Genomic DNA, 20226 nt, shown 5'->3' on the forward strand with positions numbered 1-20226 from the left:
ATTTTTCCCTCATGCACAGAATGAGAGCCCTTTGAATGCATCAATGGGCAGAGTTTGTCCCCAACCATTTAGCTTGTTTTATGAACCTATAATTATATTTGTATACTTCCTTTGAAAGCACTATATTTGAACTTACACCAAGGTTGAAGATAAAAATCCTGACAGCCCTACTTAATTTATACTTCAATTAGATGACAAGAATTCTGAGGCTCCCTTATATCCTTAAGTGTTTACTCCAGTACTCGAAATTATTACACTTCAAAAACCACTAATTACCAGCCCAATCAACCAGCCACTGAATAATGCAGCCAATTAATTTTCAGATAAAGCAAACATTTATCCCTTTTGACAGGGGCATTTCTAAACTACTAGATACAAAACACTTAAAACAGTGAACAATCTCAATAGACAATCTGGTTCATACTTTGGCATCTTTGCTTTGCTTAAGCAATCAGAGACAAAGAAAGATGAACAATTTAAACCCACAAACTTCTACAAAAATATATTGAATTAAGAGCTATATTCAAATCAGAAAAGGAACAAAATATTAGGGCACAAATGCTATCAACTAGATTTCTATTAGGCTTAATACAGACTAGCTGTGCCTGTTCCTGATCCTATGGGAGCACCTAGCAAAGGATGGCTCTTCTCCCTCACAACTAGCCAAGGAAGCTCAGGAAATGTGGGAGGGCAGGGGAAGGGGAGAAAAGTTGAAACCAACCACCAGTTACAGCTCTGGCTTCAGTAATGGTGCAGACTGCTCTAACTTTTGCCAACCTGCTGTGGCTCTCAAGGGATGAGCTGCCAGCTAAAATAGTTGGAGTCTTAATGTTCCAGCCACTTTCCCACCCCTCAAACCAGGTGGTTAGTTACAGAACATTGAGAGAGATGTAGGATCCATCTGTGCCATATGCCCCCGGGGGACAACCCCCACAGTGGCAGAATTCCCAGGAGTTGGACTTATGGATGGCTTCCACTACCTTTGTACCACCAGAACAGTGCAAAGAGCAGAAACATGGTAGAAAATTGATTGTAGTCCCTAGACCTTAAGAATCAAAAATAATATTTCAGTAAGTCCCAAAGGTTGGACAGCACTGATCTATGGCAGCAAAGTGAAGGGTTAAATGTTGATAGCAAAACATCTAGATTTGAACTGAACGAATTTTGGGTATGAAGGGGCACCACTGGAAATAAAACTGTCATTAAGAAAAGTCTTTATGCTATCAGCAGATTCATGAACATCTTTCTTCCTGTGATTCTTACTGCACTGCCACATATCAAGCCAATGAGAAAGATTTAAATACCACTCCCCGAACACTTTGCAAATTGCATCAGAAACTGATGCAGAACTACACATTTTAGTTTGAAAAACGTACATTAATCTCATTAAGAATTGTCCAACTCCCTTTCCCTCGTATGTTATAATAAGTTCTAATTATTTTTGTTCTCAACAATGGCAACTTAAACATCAGCATGTAGGTGCTGTATGATGACAATCAGAATTTGGTGTGGTTTATCAACGTATCAACAATCTAACATAATGAGGCACTTTTAAGTTAAAAAGTTTAAATGTGAAGGAGCAGGTGGGCAACCATAGCAAAAACATCTGAAATAATATTCCGAGCCTCAAACTTTTCACCCATTTAAAAGATAAACAAGTTTTAAATACACAAGTTTTAAAAAATACACAGCACGTTTCTTTTCATATATATAACACACACAAACCCTTAGGCCCAATCGTTCACCTGCATTTTGTAGTCTCAAATTTACAGCATGGAAGCCGCATATTAAAAATGACAGTATCACCTGTCAGCAAACCCCTATTTTTCCCCAATACCATTTTTTAAAAATTGTTAAATATCTCTTTTCCATTACTAGTTCTTTCAGGTGATGTATTTTCAATAGTGGTAGCACTGTACATTTTAAAGGATGTACTAATTCAAGTTATTAATGTAAATCATTTATTACTTCTGATGTTTGTAATGTCATCATTCACCACTATTTTTATAATGTACAGTAATAGTTGCAAGTCTGTTACTGTTGTATGAGATTTCATACAACATTAAGAGGGGTTTAAATCAGCTGTTCTTGAATGCACTTATATTGTAAGGCCCAGGTAGTAGCACATTGCAGCACCCATAATAATACTCAACATACTGCTATTAACCTGTTGCCAGGTATTTAACTTTTTTTTAAACTCTTGCTATATGTAGTAAAATACCAGTAAAGACAAAATTTTGCCCCTATAATGAGGCACATTTTGGCATCTGTGCTAAATGCTGCTGCATGGGCAGGCAAGTGCAAGTCAAAATATGAAAAGGAGAGTCATGATTTGATATTAATAACTTTTTCATAGAAAAATATAAATATATTCCCTGAAATGTAGGACAAAGAAGAGCCAGCATTCATCATGAATCCTAGCACTATTACCATAAAAAAAGCAGACTGGCTTTTCCACTTAAGGTTATGTTCCACAATCTATGTAATCTAGACCTCTATCATCATCATCACCACCATCATCATATCTCACAGTCCTTCTACCCCCATTTCTAGTTCTTATTTTAGAACGTCGATTTGCTCTTTTATATTTGGTATAGTCCACATCGTCAGAGTCATTTTCTTGATTAAGTTTAGGACGTTTTGTTCGCTGGGGCCTTCTGGACGGCTTAGATACATTTGAATTTGAAATTTTACCTTTTCTAATTACTTTAGTTTTTCTTTTTCTTTTCCTCTTTTTTGTTTTTGTGGTATTCCTATAGCTACTGTTACTAGAATCAGTTTCAGATTCTAAATTGGAAGAGCAATTTAAACTGGCACCAGGTCCAGATTTTCCAATCTTTGCAGTCTCAGAAGGAGCAGTCCGCTGACACAAAGAACTTCTTCCATCTTCCTGCTCTCCTGTTTCAGACTCTGTGTCCTTTACGGCATTCAAGAATTTTGCTTTTCTGAAAGACGTCCCAGCCTTTTGACTGGTCACCTTGGTTTTTTTACCTTTGCACTTGCCTGATTCAGAACCTGCCTCACCCTCAGAGTTGCTCACTGCATGATGTTTGCGTACAAAAGTTGACTGGTCAGAAGCTTTCTTACTGCTCCCACCCCCTGACTTACGGCTTTTGGAGTCGTCCTCTGAAAATCCTACTGTGGAATTTTTCATTTTAAGAGATGCAGCACGGACAGTTCTGTGTGGCTGCTTGTGGTCATTAATATGCCTGTTCTTTTGTGTCATCTTTGTCTCTTTCTCAGATTCAGATTTTCCCCTTTCAGACTCTCTAATATATTTTCTTCTAGCAGCAGCTGAATTAGGCTGAGAGTGTGTTTTCCTGTTAGTATGTTGCTCTTTTACTTTTTCACTTTCAGACTTGAAAGTGGCATCTACCTTAGAGCTGTCCCTTAGCCTTTTCTTGGATGCAGCAGACACCGTCCGGTGAGGCAGTTTTCTGTTCTTTTTTTCAGTGCACACACTTTCTGAGCTGGAGAGCTCTTCCTTTACATCACTCATCATCTTAATTTTATTAGCAGCCAAAGTAGCACTTCTGCATGGAGGTTTTTTTCCAGTAACAGTTTTGGCATTTAATGTCTCACTAGAAAACGTTGTATATTTTTTGTAGTCATTCATATATGTCCTGCTCCTGAGCACTTTTGTATTTTGTCCAATCTCCTCAGAGGTTGATTCTACAAAATAAAGATTTAAAAGTTCCTTTAAATAACTTACATTCTATTAAAATCATATAGTTTACTCGGTACAAGCTTTACTACTAATGCTGAAATACATAGAAATCAAAGTACAGGTTATGCACTTCTCAGCTATGTGCAGTTTACTTTGGGTAATTATTTAAAATAAGATCAACAATGGACATCCTTTTAACTTTCAACATTGTGCTTTTGTTTTGAGATAAAAGAGGACAGGAAGCGACATTCTTTGCTCACAATGACAGTCAATCAAAAAATCACTACTTACCTTCAAGAAGGGGAATGATTTCCAGATTCTAAATATCTATGTGTAGTGTTAAAACTATCATTCTATTGCAAAGAAGTCTCTAAAAGAAATTACACACATTTATGAACCTGTAATAAATTTTGTTCTGCTAATGCAGAGGCAGCCATTCAGAAAGCAAAGAAAGTACAAATTAAATTCTATTACCAGAAGAATTTTGATAGTTTATGCAGTTGATAAATGATCAGGGAAGTAAAAGAATTTCTTCAAACCAGACCCGAACTGTGGAACTCACTCCCACAAAAGAAATGATCACAGGCCTTAACATTTTCAGAATTGAACGCATAACTCATTTCTTCAGAATAACTCTCCCTTAAATTCTTCTCACACAGTCAAATATACACACACACACGGTCTTATAAACGCATAATTCGGGCCATACCAAATTCACAGCCATGAAAAACACATTATGGACCATTAAATCTGGTCTTGTGTGCTTTTACCCTATACAATACAGATTTCACAGGGGAGACCAGCATTTCTCAAATTGGGAGTCCTAACCCAAAAGGGAGTTGCAAGGTTATTTTAGGGAGGGTCACGGTATTGCCACCCTTACTTCTGTGCTGCCTTCAGAGTTGGGTGTCCGGAGACTGGCAGCTGTCAGCCGGGCACCCAGCTCTGAAGGCAGTGCCCCCGCAGTGGCAGTACAGAAGGAAGGGTGGCACTACTGTACCATGCCATCCTTACTTTTGCACTGCTGCCTGCAGAGCTGGGTTGCTGGAGAGTGGCAGCTGCTGGCTGAGGGCCCAGCTCTGCAGACAGCAGTGTAGAAGTAAGGGTGGCAATACTATACCATGCCATCCTTACTTCTGCGCTGCTGCTGCTGGCGGCTCTCTCCAGCTGCCCAGCTCTGAAGGCAGGGCTACTGCCAGCAACAGCACAGAATTAAGCGTAGCAGTACCGCAACCTCCCCTACAATAACCTTGCTATACCCCCCCACACAACTCCTTTTTGGGTCAGGACCCCTACAATGACAATACTGTGAAATTTCAGATTTAAATAGCTGAAATCATGAAATTTACAATTTTTAAAATTTTGAAATTGACCAAAATGAACCGTGAATTTGGTAGGGCCCTACTCATAATGCTATTTATTCTACAGGCTCTGAAGCAAGAAAGACAAAATATTTCTCTATTTTCATACATGGCAGGTGCTCAGATACTACAGTGAAAGGGAATAGAAAGGACAAAAACCAAAAAAAATCTTCCTTTTTACACATAAAACAACAGGCAGGGATGGGGTGGAATGTGAAAAAACTGACAACAGAAAGTACAAAACTAGTAAAGAAATGTTAAGTTTCCAAAAAGATACCAACTTAATTATGTTTAAAGTACTTGATAGTATCTAATGTTCTCTGACATGTCATGATGTGTCTGGCTTTAAAACCTAGTTTGTTTAATTTCTTTAGATATTAAAATAATAATATATCCAGGAAATAGGAGGGGACTGTGCTGCACTGATGGATTCCATGGTAGGATGGGATCACTGTTTATATTCATTTGGTTTAATGAAATTCCGTAAAAACTGTATTAAGACTGTATGTTTTATTACTGTAATTACAATACTACCTACAATCCAGAGATTAAAAACAGAAAAACTTTTGGAAAAAAACTTTTTAGGTTATCTATATATCACAAAGCAGCAAATAAGGACAAACCCCATTTTACCCTTCTCAGATTGTCAGAAATGTGTTATTAATGCATTTGATGCTCTGTGGATGAATCTTTTTTTAAAAAAATATTTCTAATTTAGCCTTTGACCAGAAAGCATGTTATTACTAGAGCCTGCAAATCCACGGATATCCGATTTGTATCTATGGAGATCCATATCCGCAGACCATTTTTGCGGATCGTGGATCGGATGCAGATACAACTTTTGTATCTAGAGCTCTGCAAATCTGCGGATATCCACTTTATATTTGCGGACCATTTTTGTAGATCGGATGTGGATACAAATTTTGTATCCATGCAGGGCTCTAGTTATTAAGTGCTTCATAGTCTGGTGAACATACATTCTCAGTAAGTGTGTGTTCAAAACAACTTTATAAAAAAATTGTGGTGAAAATTTTATACAGTAGCAAGGTTGACACTATAAATTTTGGTTTAATGCTTTTTCAAAATAATGTATTGGCAAATTTTCAGTGTTCTGAAAAAATGAAATTTGAAAAACACAAATGCATGGAAAGCACTACAGAAGTGCTAGGTGGTGATATTTTATTAATCTTAATCCACTTAATCAGAACATCTGCTGGACGACCTGTTGTCTCCATTAAGAACTCTTGAGTAACAGCATACACTATTTTTTTTATTAGTAAAAAAAGGAACTGCAGAATCTGTTGTCTCTGGACAAGCCCATTTAGGAGTTGAATGGGAGGCATTGTCTACAGTGAGACAGGGACTAAGCCTGCTGCCTGCCTAGTGCCAGGAGCTGCACTGGTGGCAATATGTAGTGGCATGGAAAGAGCCAATATCACATCAGAACAGAAACCATTGAAGTCTTCACCCACTGCATGTATCACAGCCATAACAGGACTGAAAGCTATTTCAAAAGACACCTAAAAAATTGTATTTGGCAGAATTATCCTTATCAAATATTATTTAGTATTACTAAGCTTAATTAGTTCCCTGGGAAATGTCCCAATTAAATGTAAATGCCTCAAAAAAATGTCTCCCTTCACACAAGCCAAAGGAGTAGATACAGTAAATCTCCTAGTGCAGTTGCTAGAATTACCCTAAATAATGGTGCAGCCAAAACAAACAAATGCTTGATATTGGAAGTATTGACCCAGTAGTGCAAAGTGCAGTAATCATTTGTGATGCCATGATTTTGTTTGTGCAGACATGTACCCTGAAGATCCAGAGAACAGAGTTTGCCTGAATCACCAATTTCATCCTGATGCTTGATGATCCAAAGAAAGAGTTCACCCTCTTCCAGTCTAGAGCAGGACAGGTAGGGACTATAAAAATGTTGACACCTCCCCTCCACCCCATCACTGATCTGTGCACTCTAACAATGGTAAACTTGAGAACGTCCTTAATTCTTTGGTTTTGGAAAATTTGGAACAAAGTGACTGAACAAAATAGCTGCAGCGCTTTGAAATGAATCATCATATAACCTCATTCCACAGTGTCCAGTTAGAGCTGGGTGAAATTTTTTTGGTAAATTGTAAATTCAATGAAAAATGTTTTTTCAAGGCACCTAAACTAAGTGAATTTGGGTCAAATTAGGCTAAGTTTCAGCGGAAAACAATGTAGCTTGTTCAGAGTGGAGCTGCATACTAATTTAAACTATCACAATTATATTATAACAGCCTTACATTTGTCATATTGGCTGCCTATTGAGGAGCAGAATGGTTTAAAGCGAACACTCATCAACTTAAAATAATTACATTACTGTCTGAGTAATACCCCAAATTACTATAAATGAAAAATTTGAGAAAATAAAATTTCCCATTTTTAGTTTTACTTTGTGTATTTACACTAAAATATTGTCAACGTTTAGTTTCACTTTTTCCTCTACATAAAAGAATAGTTTCTCCTGTATGTGTGGGATTTTCTACACAGCTATAGAGGAGATAAAAACATTTTAAAGACAGGAAAATTATAAAACCACAGAAATGGCAGTTGTCTTCATGGGCAGATGTGGTGCCTAAGGATATTTGCAACTTACATTTGAAATTTACTAGTCAGTGTCTCTTTAAATCGGCTCTACTGGTTTTTGAAGGCCTTAAGGATGCTGGCTCTGAATACATTTTGATCCCATATCTTGAACTTTGTACTATGAGGCAGAGTGCTTTTACATACTACTCACAACACAGATCTTATCACATCCAAGATCAGCAGTTGATTATGCTTCAGCTGTGGTGAGCCCCCCCATGCAGCATAGAACTCTTTCCATCCCTTCTCATTTTATTAAGAACACCTTTGCTTTTCTAGTTTCAGACCATTCATGTTGCCCAACACATACTATCTTGTCTTTCAGTCTTTCCTTTAAAATTAGATGCCCTCACTTCATTGCTTCTATTTTAAGAGGGCAGTATTTTATTGCTTAAAGAGACACCAACTTTAAAAAAAAAAAAAACCCATAACACTGTCAGCAATTTTACTGCAATTCAATGCTTTGGCTGCTGTATCTGGGGAGGGAGGAGTGATGAGTACTATATAAAATATAATTATTCCATAACAAGTATGGCCACCTTCAAGAAAAAGCTAGACATCAAGAAGCTCTATGGATAAACTCTCTCTCAGATTAAAATCCTTCATAATTTAATATACTAATTAGATGCATCCCTCAGGCTTGGCAGTTAACAAATGTGACTCACTGCTGGAAAGGTTTTGCACAATTGATCCATTATTAGAAAAACTGTATTTATCGTTGCCAGTTTGATCTAGCTGTTAAAAACTGATTATTGCTTTGTAAAGAAAAAAATATTAAAAATAAATCGACGCATTTTAACTCAGGAAGTGTATAATTTTTTTTTGAAGGATTAGCACTCTTTCATTAAGAGAGGAGACAAAATAATTCATATTTGAATTTTTGCTCTATTTAAGATATCAGAAACTGGAAGACAAATTAACATTTTGAATCCAAGAACATAAAAGTACAATACATTGAAAGCTACAATTTAACCAGAGAGTGATGGAAAAAAAGGGATATAAACCAGATTTTCTTCAAGCTGCAGAAGATGACAGATAGGTTAAAACATCCACCTTCCATACTAATGGCAAAACAATTCCCCCTCCCACCCCAGAAAAATAAAATAAAATCAAAGATCAATGCTGGCCGATCTATTTTGGCACTTTTCACATTTGTCATGGTTAACAACTTTCCCACAGAAGTTTAAGAAAAAAAATCTTTAACTGATCACCTTTGAACAGATAGCATTTTGCAGCTGTTTTTTGTTTTTAAAAGGAAATACATAAAGTCCTAAGTCAGGAAAATTTTACTTGGTGTTTATATCACTTCTCTTTCCTTCCTACAACAAAATATATACATTCAAATTGGATGTAATATTTTATATAAAAATTAGAGATTCCCTTTTACAATATTAAAAAAATCTCTTCAAAGACTTTGAAAAATAATTTTTCATGTCTCCAAAAATAGTAAGTTATATGCTGGATTCAAATATTTTCTACTTACAAAACAAGTTTCAGATAAGAGCCATTTCATACCAAAAAATTACCGAAGGGTGCTGAAAAAAAGCCAATACTTTAAAGAGTATTAACTGAATGGAAATAAGTATCTATGGCAATGCAGCTACATATAAAGTTTATGTGCAATCAAGGACTCAGTGACTGTTTTGTTGCTGATCATCTACTGTACCCGCCATTCTTATATATTTCATTGATGTTAGAAATCACTTTGTGTATTTGGCAGCAATTAATAAACGTTTAGATCTTAGTAGGTCAGAAAATTATTTCTTGTGGGAAACTGCCAAGATAGCAGAATTAATCACAAAACACCTTAAATGACTTTCTTCCTGAGATTCTCACCCCACGTAAACATAGACCCATATGTCACAAAAATATATCAAAACTATCTGCCTAAGAAGGCATACAATACACATTTTAAAGTGCGATAGAATCAGTTATGCGGCAACCGACAAAAATGTAGGTCAGTTTGCAAGAACAAAATGGCAACATTTTGACAATTTTGTGTTAGAAACACAGTGATGACCCAACTCCATATCCCCTCCTCATATATTTGGTAGTTCGAAGAAATTATTTTGGTTGAAATTAATAACTGGAAAAGGGTAACTTTAACATGAAGATTTTAACTTATTATAATGCAGTTGTTAAGGCAGGTCATCTTTCCTCAGCTGTCAAGTTAGAGGTGGGAAATAATCCAGGGCCTGATTTTTAACAGTGGTGTATACAGATAGTAACCCTCTCTTCAAGACCAATCCCAGGCAAGATGGGCAGAGTAGTTTAATGTATCTTTTGCGCTTTCATTCTTAATCATGTTTGGTGTCAAGCAAACAAAAAAAAATAGTTTTTAGAAGTTGAGTAAAGTAGTACATGGCATGTTACTTTAAATTCAATAACAATTTTGAGACTAGAAAAAGGGGGAAGAGAACTGCAGGAATAAGACAACAGATATAATTTATGCAAAGGTACAATATAGTCTAACAAAATATGAATATAAAATATTAAATTCTTACTTGTCCTTTATTCAGTTTAATATCTGGTGAATTATTGACCATTGCTAGCTACAGTATTATTTCATCCAGGATCTTAGAGTTACTGTAAAGACATGCCTCAATTCCCCCTCTTCCCCCCATTCAACCTACTGATTGCTACATGAAGTTGAAAATATATGTAGGGTGCTAACCATGAGTAAAGCTACATATGTTCTGGCTTCACAAAGGGCAGACCTCTCCAGGGAAAAGACTGGTCCTTCTGCAGTATAGTTAAAAAAAGCAGTCCGCAAAAAGGAGATGAAAGAGGGATGATATATACATATTTTTCTAAAAAGTATAATAAGTTCCATGCACTACAACTCCATATGCTAAATTCAATCCCCTTTACTGGGGATTACAAGTCATGAGAATTCTCAAAGGCCTAGAACTAGTTGTAGTCCCTATGAGGATGGTATAGATGCCTCCCACTTACAATGAGCAAGTAGAAAAAAAAACAACAACAACAACAAAAAACCTACTCGCCCAATTGCTTCTGTTGCAATATTTATGGGAATTCTCTAAAATAAGGTCTGCATGGGATGTTCTTTCTGATAGTTACTTTTTGCAATCTTTTTTTGGGAGGCTGCGGGGGGGGGGGGGGGCGGTATAAAGTAGTTAGAACAGTTTTTGGGACTAGTGTGTCTATCTCCCTGACATCTTTGGAATATAGTAGTCACGAAAAGAGAATATGCAGACTATAAAGAGTCTTTAAAGTTGGCTAAACTATGAAACAAGAACCAATCTCCTAAAAGAGGAAGTTGTAGTGACACATTAGATATGGCCCAGTGAATCCCAAAGTCATTCTGATGAGCTGAGTTGTCAAAGAAAATTCCCAAACTGGAATTACATCTCAATTAGCACATGGAAGTGCATATGAAAGAATGAGAAATGGAGAAGAATAAACACTTCAGAATAGGTTGAAACTGCAGAAGCAAAATTAGGCTAATGAACATTTCTCTGAGACCATAACTTTGGGCTATTCATTATCAACTGTCTGCCAATGAGATGCTGCATATAAGAAAATCTCTGTGAAGAACCATAAGCGTGACTTAACACTTTGGTTAAAAACATGAAAAACCAGAATATCCCATGAAATTTGGAGAAACAGAGATATAGGGGACATCACTGTAACTGTTGGACAAAAAGCTTTATCTTCTTAAAAAATTAAACCAGTAGTAAGAAAAAGGAGTGCATGCAGACACCAAATAAATACCAGAATATCGCTATCCTGGACACACGTTTTCACCTTTAAAAAAAGGTAGCAAAACACTGCCATCAAAACAAAACTTAAAATAAATAATTTTGCATATTCCAATTTACCTCATGGAAGCAACACTGTATTAAAAAAATAACACCTTTCAGTCAAATAATTAAAATTATTTAAATTTAAATTAATGGCTCTTCTGTATTCAACTGCATTAATAAAGCAAATAATAATTTGGAAAAATAAAAATAGTTATCTACTTTGTAAAGGAACTGTTACTTTACTCATGATGTCAAGATCAACAGGACTAATTCTAATACTGATCATGTAACAGTAACCTAGTTTTATAAAGTCTAGAACAAGGAACCGGTGCTAGAACAGTCCACTTCGAGATTTTGAAATCTCTAAAACTGTACGTCATAGGCAATTTTCTCACACAGCACCGATTAAAGTAATGGTCAATATTGTGTTAGCAACATATAGGCCAGTGTTCAACTGGTTTTGAAAACTGTTATTCCGAGCAGTAACATTCCAGTCCAGACTGAAATACTGCCCCAAAATGAAACATTTTGGTATCAGCTGCTACATATTGCTACATGGACCAGCAAATGCAATCTGAAATATGACAAGGACAGTCACAGGATTATGTTTTTCACAGAAAAATATAAATGTTTTCCCTGAATCTCATGACAAAGAACAGCCACCATTCATCATGAATTCTAATGATATTACCACAAAAGTGGAATAGATTTCCCTCCATTATGTTCTGTAATCTCTCAGTTCGAGCACACTGTCTAGACCTCTATCATCATACCTTACAGTCTTTCTACCCTGATTTCTAGTTCTGATTTTAGAGCGTTGAGGAGCTCTTTTATATTTTGTATAGTCCAAATCCTCCCAGTCATTATCATCCATATTAATCCTATGTCGTTTCCTCGGTCTAGACAATATCATAGATTTAGATGCATTAGCTTTAAAATTACCTTTTCTAATGACTTTTGTTTTTCCTTTCCTTTTCCTTTTTTTTGTGTTTGTGGCATTGCTATAGTTACTGCTATTGGAATCAGTATCACATTCTAAATTAGAAGAGCAATTGAAACTGGCATCAGGTCCAGATTTTGAGCTCCCTGCAGTTCCAGAAGGTCCCGTTCTCTCTGACACAGACCGTCTTCCATTCTCCCTCACTTCGGTTTCAGACTCTGCTCTGTTCTTCAAATCACTCAAGGCTTTTGCTTTCTTGAAAAGAGTTGCAGACTTTTGACTGGTCATCTTCTTAATTCTTCTACCATTCCACCTGCCTGACAAAGAATCTGCCTCATCCTCAGAGTTGCTCACGGCATGCTGTGTGTGTGCAGAAGTTGACTGGTCAGACACCTTTTGACTGCTCCCATCCCCTGACTTATGGCTTTTGGAGTCCTCCTCTGAGAATTCTACTGTGGGATTTTTAATTTTAGGAGATGCAGCACAGACTGTCCTGTGTGGTTGTTTATGGCCATTGCTTTGCCTATTTTTTGGTGCCATTTTTGCACCTATTTCAGAATCTGAACTTTTATCTTCAGATTCACTAATATATTTTCTTCTAGCAGATGAACCAGCCTGCAAAAGCATTTTCCGCTTAATATACTGTTCTTTTAGTTCTTTTTCACTTTCAGACTTTAAACCTGTGTCATCTTCAAAGCCATCCAATAACAATTTCCTGGCTGCAGCAGAGGCACTGCGGTGGGGCAGTTTTCTGTTCTTGCTTCCAATGCCAATACTTTCTGAGCTGGAGATCTCTTCCTCCACATCACTCATTAGTCTTAATTTACTGGCAGCCACAGTAGCACTTCTTCGTGGAATTCTTCTGCGACCATCATCTTTGTCATTCACTATTTTGTAAACCCCCTTTGAATATTCTGAGTCACTCCCATATAACCTTTTCCTGGTAGCTCTTCTGCTATGTCCATTCTCTTGAGAGAAAGACCCTATAATATAAAAAATAAAAATGATTTAAATATTGGTTAAATTAAAAAATAAATGACAAATTTATGACAAATATTTTAAAACAGAACAAGAGCAATTTATATTATAGTACTAACAATGTACAAACCCAAATAGTACTGGAGAACAGCTCACACTGTGTGTTTAAAAAAGGTGATTAAAACATCTGTATTTTTATTTTATAATAGCAAGGGCAATTCAAACATATTACATGTTATATTCAGTAGAGCGCAATTAGGGTTTTGGCCAACTATATTATCATTCCACCTATGATTTTTATGATCTCTGAATTACATGCCCTGAGAAATCCATCTCCTCATCCCCATTTTAAGAATGCACCTGCAAGAAAAAATATTTTTTGTTTATTTGTTTTGTTGCAGTTTGGTTGATCTGTTCTTGGCACAAGACCAGATATGGGACAAGGGCCATTCAAAGATGGCTTTCAAACACCTTTGCATTCCCCTAATCCTTGGGCCATCAGTCCCCAGTGCATGAGCACAACTCCAGGCTGCTCTTCTTATTCCTGGCTCTCCATGGCTCCAAATGCTTGTCCAATAGCCAGGAATTGGCTGGAGCATATCCTGGATATGTACCTTTCCCTCTGACATGTTCTGTGCTGTGGCTGCGAAGGTGGTGCTACAACAGTTTTAGGTCACCTGGATATGTGCTGAGATAAGGGTAGTCCTTTTACTAACTTTGGTAAGCTGGTTTTATACTTGCTTTGACCCAGAGTGATGCAAAACCATCAGAATGGATCAGAGCCCTAAAAAATTACCATGATATCTGTGGCAACAGAAAGCTGTGGGTGACCACTGTATTAAGTCTGTTAAATAAAAGCCCCAAAATTAAAACAAAGGAATTAAGAAATGAATCTAAAAAGTAGAAAAAAATTCTATACTACTAGTATTCTGGAACGCCAAAAACTTGTTTTATTTAATCCAAAAAATTCACAAAACGCCTAATTCAGATTTGGCGAGGAAGATGTAATGATAAAGGGACACTATATCTGGTCAACTTCAGCCCAAACTTTGTTTTGCAAATATATGCTTTTACCAAACCTATAAGCAAAGGAAATATTTCAGTGTTTTAAAAAAACCCAGATGATTAAGTCATTTTTGTAGCAATAATTATTTTACATTTACCAAAGATACTGTATAATTAGTTAGGAAATGCTAGCTGACATCAGGGTCTGACTAAATTTTATAGAAAATGTAAGTTAAAGCAACATTAAGGCTGCCTATGAAGCACTCAGTCAGGACACGCCAAAATAAAGGTTACCTTTTTTCACAGGGCCCCCATCTTCATTTAGTGAGCAGGTAGAGTCTGCAGTGGATCAGGTAGGGATTCAACATTTATTTATAAACTTACTTGTTAGAAGCAAAAAGTAATAGTGTACACAATATAAAATGCTAGCTGTCAACAAAGAAGATTTTCTCTATGCAAATACATTTAATTTAATTTAAAAATACAAATATTTAATGAGTTTTGCTCAGTCAAATGAGTACACATCTCTGCCTCACTTGCTGCTGTACACAAATCCAACCTGCATATTGAGGGCCAAATATTATTTTATTCAAATTCATTTATACATATATTAATGTAAATTCAGAGTAGAGTTAATTGATTTCAGCTGATTTACTCCTAATTTACATCACTAACTGCAAACACAATTTGAGCTAGAATACAGGAACCTGAAGGAAATCTATGGAAATAATAGTAAGGGATCATCAGGGATCCTAGTTTTCCGTGATAAAAACCCAAAAATCTGTGTTTTTCAAGGAGTAAAATGAAACGCTGAACTTTTTCCCTAGCCACAATATACAGTGGAATCCCATTTATCCGATCTAATTGGGGCCAGGGCCAGATCAGATAATCTAAAATTTGGATAACCCAGAGACTGGGCAAAGAGCTTCAGCTGCGAGCCCCACTGCCTGGGGCTGACAACCAACAGCACCAGTTCAGTTAATATGCAGAGCCGGACAATGGAGGCTCACATAAATGGGGTTCTACTGTACATACGTTTTTATTTTTTCACAAAATGTAAAAACTAAAGATTCTCTGTAAAAACACAAATTTCATGTTTTTCCTGTGGCAAAAGGATTTCTAAAATCCCTGGTGATCATAAAGTTTAAACTATTTTTCTGAGGCAAATATAAAAACATGACATTTCTTGACTTGAGCGCTTTACTTTGCAATCTTTAAATTCTATCATCTTATGTTTTCCTTAGGAAATATGCTAGAAAAAGGAAATAATTCAAATATTACTTTCATTATACGCCTAGATACACAACTTGGCCAGACTTCGCAAAAATGCCTAATGTGAGAGCTGGTCTACAGAGTTTGTGCGCCAATTTACATAAATCAGTTTAAAAACAAACTTACTTGAATTGATGCAACTCCCTAGTGTGAACACACTCATATTGATGTAAATGTGTTTTGCTTACAATTATAAATTTAATTTAAATTGACGCAGAAATTGTGTGTAGACAAGCCCCGATACGGGGTTTGCAAGAACTTTTGAACATCTCACTGAATGAAGCAGGGCTTCTCTGGAAACCATAGAAACCTTATTAAATACCCAAGATGACATAGGGGGGCACCATATTACTTATTTCTATTCAAAATTTTATGTGAATGCATTAACAGTCCTTTTACTTTATATTTCCAGGAGTTATTTTTAAAAAGTATTGTTATTAAAAATGTACAATGCCTGCACATTTAAAAAAAATTGTGATAATCTGAGCTAATCAGAACACTTACTTTAAAGTACACCTCCAATATAAGGCCCACGGGTAACATTGTGAAAAGCATCTAACTGAGAAAGTTTTTAGGTCACTGAAGTGCTTTTGAAAATGTTACCCTATATCAGTGTTTCTCAATGACCAGTCCATGGACTGGTGCTGATCCTTGAGACTTCCCTGACAGAGTTTAGGAAGGCAGCGTCCCTGGTATCAAAAAGGGTGAGAAACACTGCCCTATAGCCATGCAAAATTTCTACTTTCTTCCCAAAAAAACTGGAGCTGTTTAAAAACAGGACCCTGTAATTTTTTTTTTAAATCTATCCATCCATCCATCTATATATTTGTTAAAAGAATAGGGGAAGCATTTTCCCACCTCCAGTCTACTTATTCTCAAAAACTGCAGAAATGCCTTTTCTCACATTTATAAAAACAGGACCACACTCAGGTAGAAACCAGCCTGAAAGGTGAAAATTTCACCAGGTTGTAAGAAACGAAAATGGTCTTTCAGAAAGGAAACACTCGGGTAACCGTAACAGTGGCCGTGTGCTATATACTCCAGCTATAGTTATCATGAGGACATTCAAGAACAATCTTGAACACGCATATTTATCGATTCTTGAATGCACAAGTTATCAAAGGCAATATCTCAGTCACCCATAACACTCCATATTCTACTAGTGAACTGTCCCCAGTGAAACCATTTGTAAACTTACTGGATGAAATTCAGACTTAAATATGTTCCACAAATGAAGCATATTTTGTCATCTGTGCTAAATATTGCAATGTGGACAGAAAATACAAGTTAAAAATGAACACTATAATAGTATAGTTGCATTAATAGTTTCATATAAATATACTTCCAGAATAGTTAGACAAACACTCACCATTCATCAAGAGATCTAGTGCCATGAGGAAGGGAAATAATTTTCCTCTGAAAAATTAAATTGACCACTGCCCAACTTTAACAGCATACACCTTTATACTTCTATCTTTGTCACACTTTACAATATTCCTACACAAGCTTCCTTCAGAATGTCAAGGAACTCATTTTGTGGAGTCCAAATCTTCCTAATAACCACCAATCCTACATTTTAATTTAGTCAATATCAGATTTAGATACATTAAGTTTTTAAACGTACCTTTTTTAGTGACTTCCCTTTTCCTCCTTTTTTTGTTTATGGCATCACTATAGTTACTATTATTGGTATCAGTTTCAGATGCTAAATTAGAAGAGCAATTGAAACTAGCATCAGGTCCAGATTTTGAGCTCCCTGGAGTCCCAGAAGTTTCCATGCTCTCTGACACAGAACTTCTTCCATTCTCCTTCACTTCTGTTTCAGACTCTGCTGTGTCCTCTAAGTCACTCAAGACTTTTGCTTTTTTGAAAGGAGTTGCAGGCTTTTGACTTGTCACCTTGATTTTTCTACCATTCCACCTGCCTGACTCAGAATCTTCCTCATCCTCAGAGTTGCTCACTGCATGCTGTTTGTGTGTAGAAGTTGACTGGCTGGACACTTTCTGACTGCTCCCATCCTCTGACTTCTGGTTTTTGGCGTCGTCCTCTGAAAATTGTACTGTGGGATTTTTAATTTTAGGAGATGCAGCACAGACCGTCCTCTGTGGTGGTTTTTTGCTATTGCTTTGCCTATTTTTGTGTGCCATTCTTGTATCAGTTTCAGAATCTGAACTTCCAACTTCAGATTCACTAATATATTTTTTTCTAGCAGCAGATGAACCAGGCTGAGAAAGTTTTTTCTTCCTCGCATACTGTTCTTTTAGTTCTTTTTCACTTTCAGACTTTAAACCTGTCTCATCATCAGAACCGTCCAATAGCAGTTTCCTGGCTGCAGCAGAAGCATTGCGGTGGGGCAGTTTTCTGTTCTTGCTTGGAATGCCAACACTTTCTGAGCTGGAGATCTCTTCCTCCACATCAGTCATCAGCCTTAATTTATTAGCAGCCACAGTAGCACTTCTGCGTGGAATTTTTCTATGTCTACCAGTTTTGTTACTCAACGATTCACAAGCCACTGCTGAAGTATTTTCAGAGTCACTTCTATATAGCCTTTTCCTGGCAGTTTTTCTGATATTTCCATTCTCCTGAGAATCTGATCCTGTAAAATATAGAATTGCTGTCAATTTTAAATATAAGGACACCCATTTATGTTAAATTAAATTTCCTGTAAAGTCAAACAAGTTCAACTCATAGGCACAAACTGAACTGAAGTACAAATGTAGTAGTAGCTGCAACTTACATGGAACATTTTATTTAACTAGAAAATAAAGGTAACACTCTCATTCTTCACAAATCTAAAAGATGAGCATTCATCGTGTCTTGAAGCTTGCTTTATTTGTATTTAAACAATCATTACTAGTATCAGTTGTATTCAATTTCTTTTTTATAATTAAAAACAAGGGAGTTGCAAAACCTTCATCCTCACTGTTTGACTATCTCTTTGCCTTACTAGTAACTTCCTTCAGTATGGATTCCTTCAATGCTAATGTTAATCGTTTCACCAGAGGAAACCGTAAGATTCTGAGAAAAGTCTTAGGGCAGGTCTACACTAACCCCCCAATTCGAACTAAGGTACGCAACTTCAGCTACGTGAATAACGTAGCTGAAGTTCGAAGTACCTTAGTTCGAACTTACCTCGGTCCAGACGCGGCAGGCAGGCTCCCCCGTCGACTCCGCGGTACTCCTCTCGCCGAGCAGGAGTACCGCAGTCGACGGCGAGCACTTCCGGGTTCGACTTATCGCGTCCAGACAAGACGCGATAAGTTGAACCCAGAAGTTCGATCGCTCGCCGCCGAACTACCGGGTAAGTGTAGACCTACCCTCACTCTTACAGCAACAGTATCGGTACAAGTGCCATGCAACTACGCTAGCCTCAGTCATGTATTCCAGATGTTAACATACAGTTTTAACTTTTCAAAGTGTTATTAACATGAACTTAATTGCACCACGTATATTTACCACTGAATATGCATTTTCTTATGTTATTGGCCATTCACAGAAAATGCTGATTGAATCTTACCCATTTGCTTTCTTTGAGCTGCTCTATTTCTGGTTACCCTAAAGCTGCTGTTCTTTGCTCTGGATATACCATTGTGTAATACTGGGGATGCAAGAGCCATAGAGCTCTCTTTACTTTCCTCTGAGCTACTTGATGAAGAAGAGGAAGAAGATCCTGATGAGGAGGCAGAGGAAGAAGCTGAAGAGCCTTCTATTTCACTTTCTGGTTAAAAAAAAAAAAAAAAAAAAAAGAATTTAGAATTCTAAGTAGGAACACAGCAAGTTAATGACCTTGAAAATTAATTAGTAGGTGTAATTTGCTGTTTACACTTTACAGAATGTTTCTTACACATATCGCTTCCATATAATTAGTTTCACAGTGTATTATTTAAAGACGACAGGAAGGCACACATTATACCAGTGCCACCTATAGTGATAGCTGCCTTACATTTTCCATTGTGAGACTGTTTTCAGTTGCTCATAACTTTGCCAAACTTTACGAGGGCTGAATTTTTTCATGCTGCATTGTCTGGTGGCATTTTCTCTGCGTTTTTTTTTTTTTTTTTTTTTTTTGTTAAGGTTCAGCTAAAAATGTTCAGCTATTTTCAAGGAAGGCTTTGCAATGTTAATAAAATTGTGGTGGCTTCTTTAAGAGTTTAGCACCCTTATGCTTTGGAATAAGAATGTGATATGAGACGGGGTAGTCTTCGTGTGTTTGTTGCATAGGCAACATTAATTCCGGCACTTCCTTTCATCTGAGTGCGTAACTTTGAAATCTTAATATTCTTTTTGCATAGTGTTTTGTGCGCAATACACACACACACACGCAATGTTAAATATAAGTCATATTTATGTGTTAAATGTACTGATACGGCAAGTTCAAAGTGTTCATCACAAGCACTGTTTGCTAAGACTGTTTGAGACTTCAAGGTTCCATTTTCACATTTAGCAGATTTTTAAAGCAGCAAATGAGGATGACAGGACCATTTTTCTCCCTTCTCACCCCTCAACAAGCCATTTAGCTCTGTGATGACTCCTCACGTGAAACTGAGTACAGGCACACAGACTATCCAACAGGATTGAAAGATGGTGTACAAGTCTGCTTCTTTGGTTATAAAT

At 36.7% G+C, this 20226-nt stretch overlaps 1 protein-coding gene across 2 annotated transcripts in view; it reads right to left on the reverse strand.

Annotated features, from left to right (window-relative positions):
• Positions 1 to 1901: 1901 nt before the first annotated feature.
• Positions 1902 to 20226, reverse strand: part of BRWD1 (bromodomain and WD repeat domain containing 1) — a 109242-nt gene continuing 90917 nt past the window's right edge. Inside the window, exons 39-42 of one of the 2 annotated variants that reach the window (XM_065397572.1) lie at positions 19130 to 19330; positions 17268 to 18208; positions 12360 to 12405; positions 1902 to 3672 (exon numbers count right to left, since the gene is read on the reverse strand). In XM_065397572.1, the coding sequence (XP_065253644.1) occupies positions 2465 to 3672; positions 12360 to 12405; positions 17268 to 18208; positions 19130 to 19330 (2396 nt within the window). In that variant the 3' untranslated portion in view covers positions 1902 to 2464. Of the gene's footprint in view, positions 3673 to 12359; positions 13341 to 17236; positions 18209 to 19129; positions 19331 to 20226 lie in introns of both variants that reach the window. The other variant, XM_065397571.1, reaches the window with a different exon arrangement.

The sequence above is a fragment of the Emys orbicularis genome, chromosome 1 (assembly GCF_028017835.1).
Source record: "Emys orbicularis isolate rEmyOrb1 chromosome 1, rEmyOrb1.hap1, whole genome shotgun sequence".
Lineage (NCBI taxonomy): Eukaryota > Metazoa > Chordata > Testudines > Emydidae > Emys > Emys orbicularis.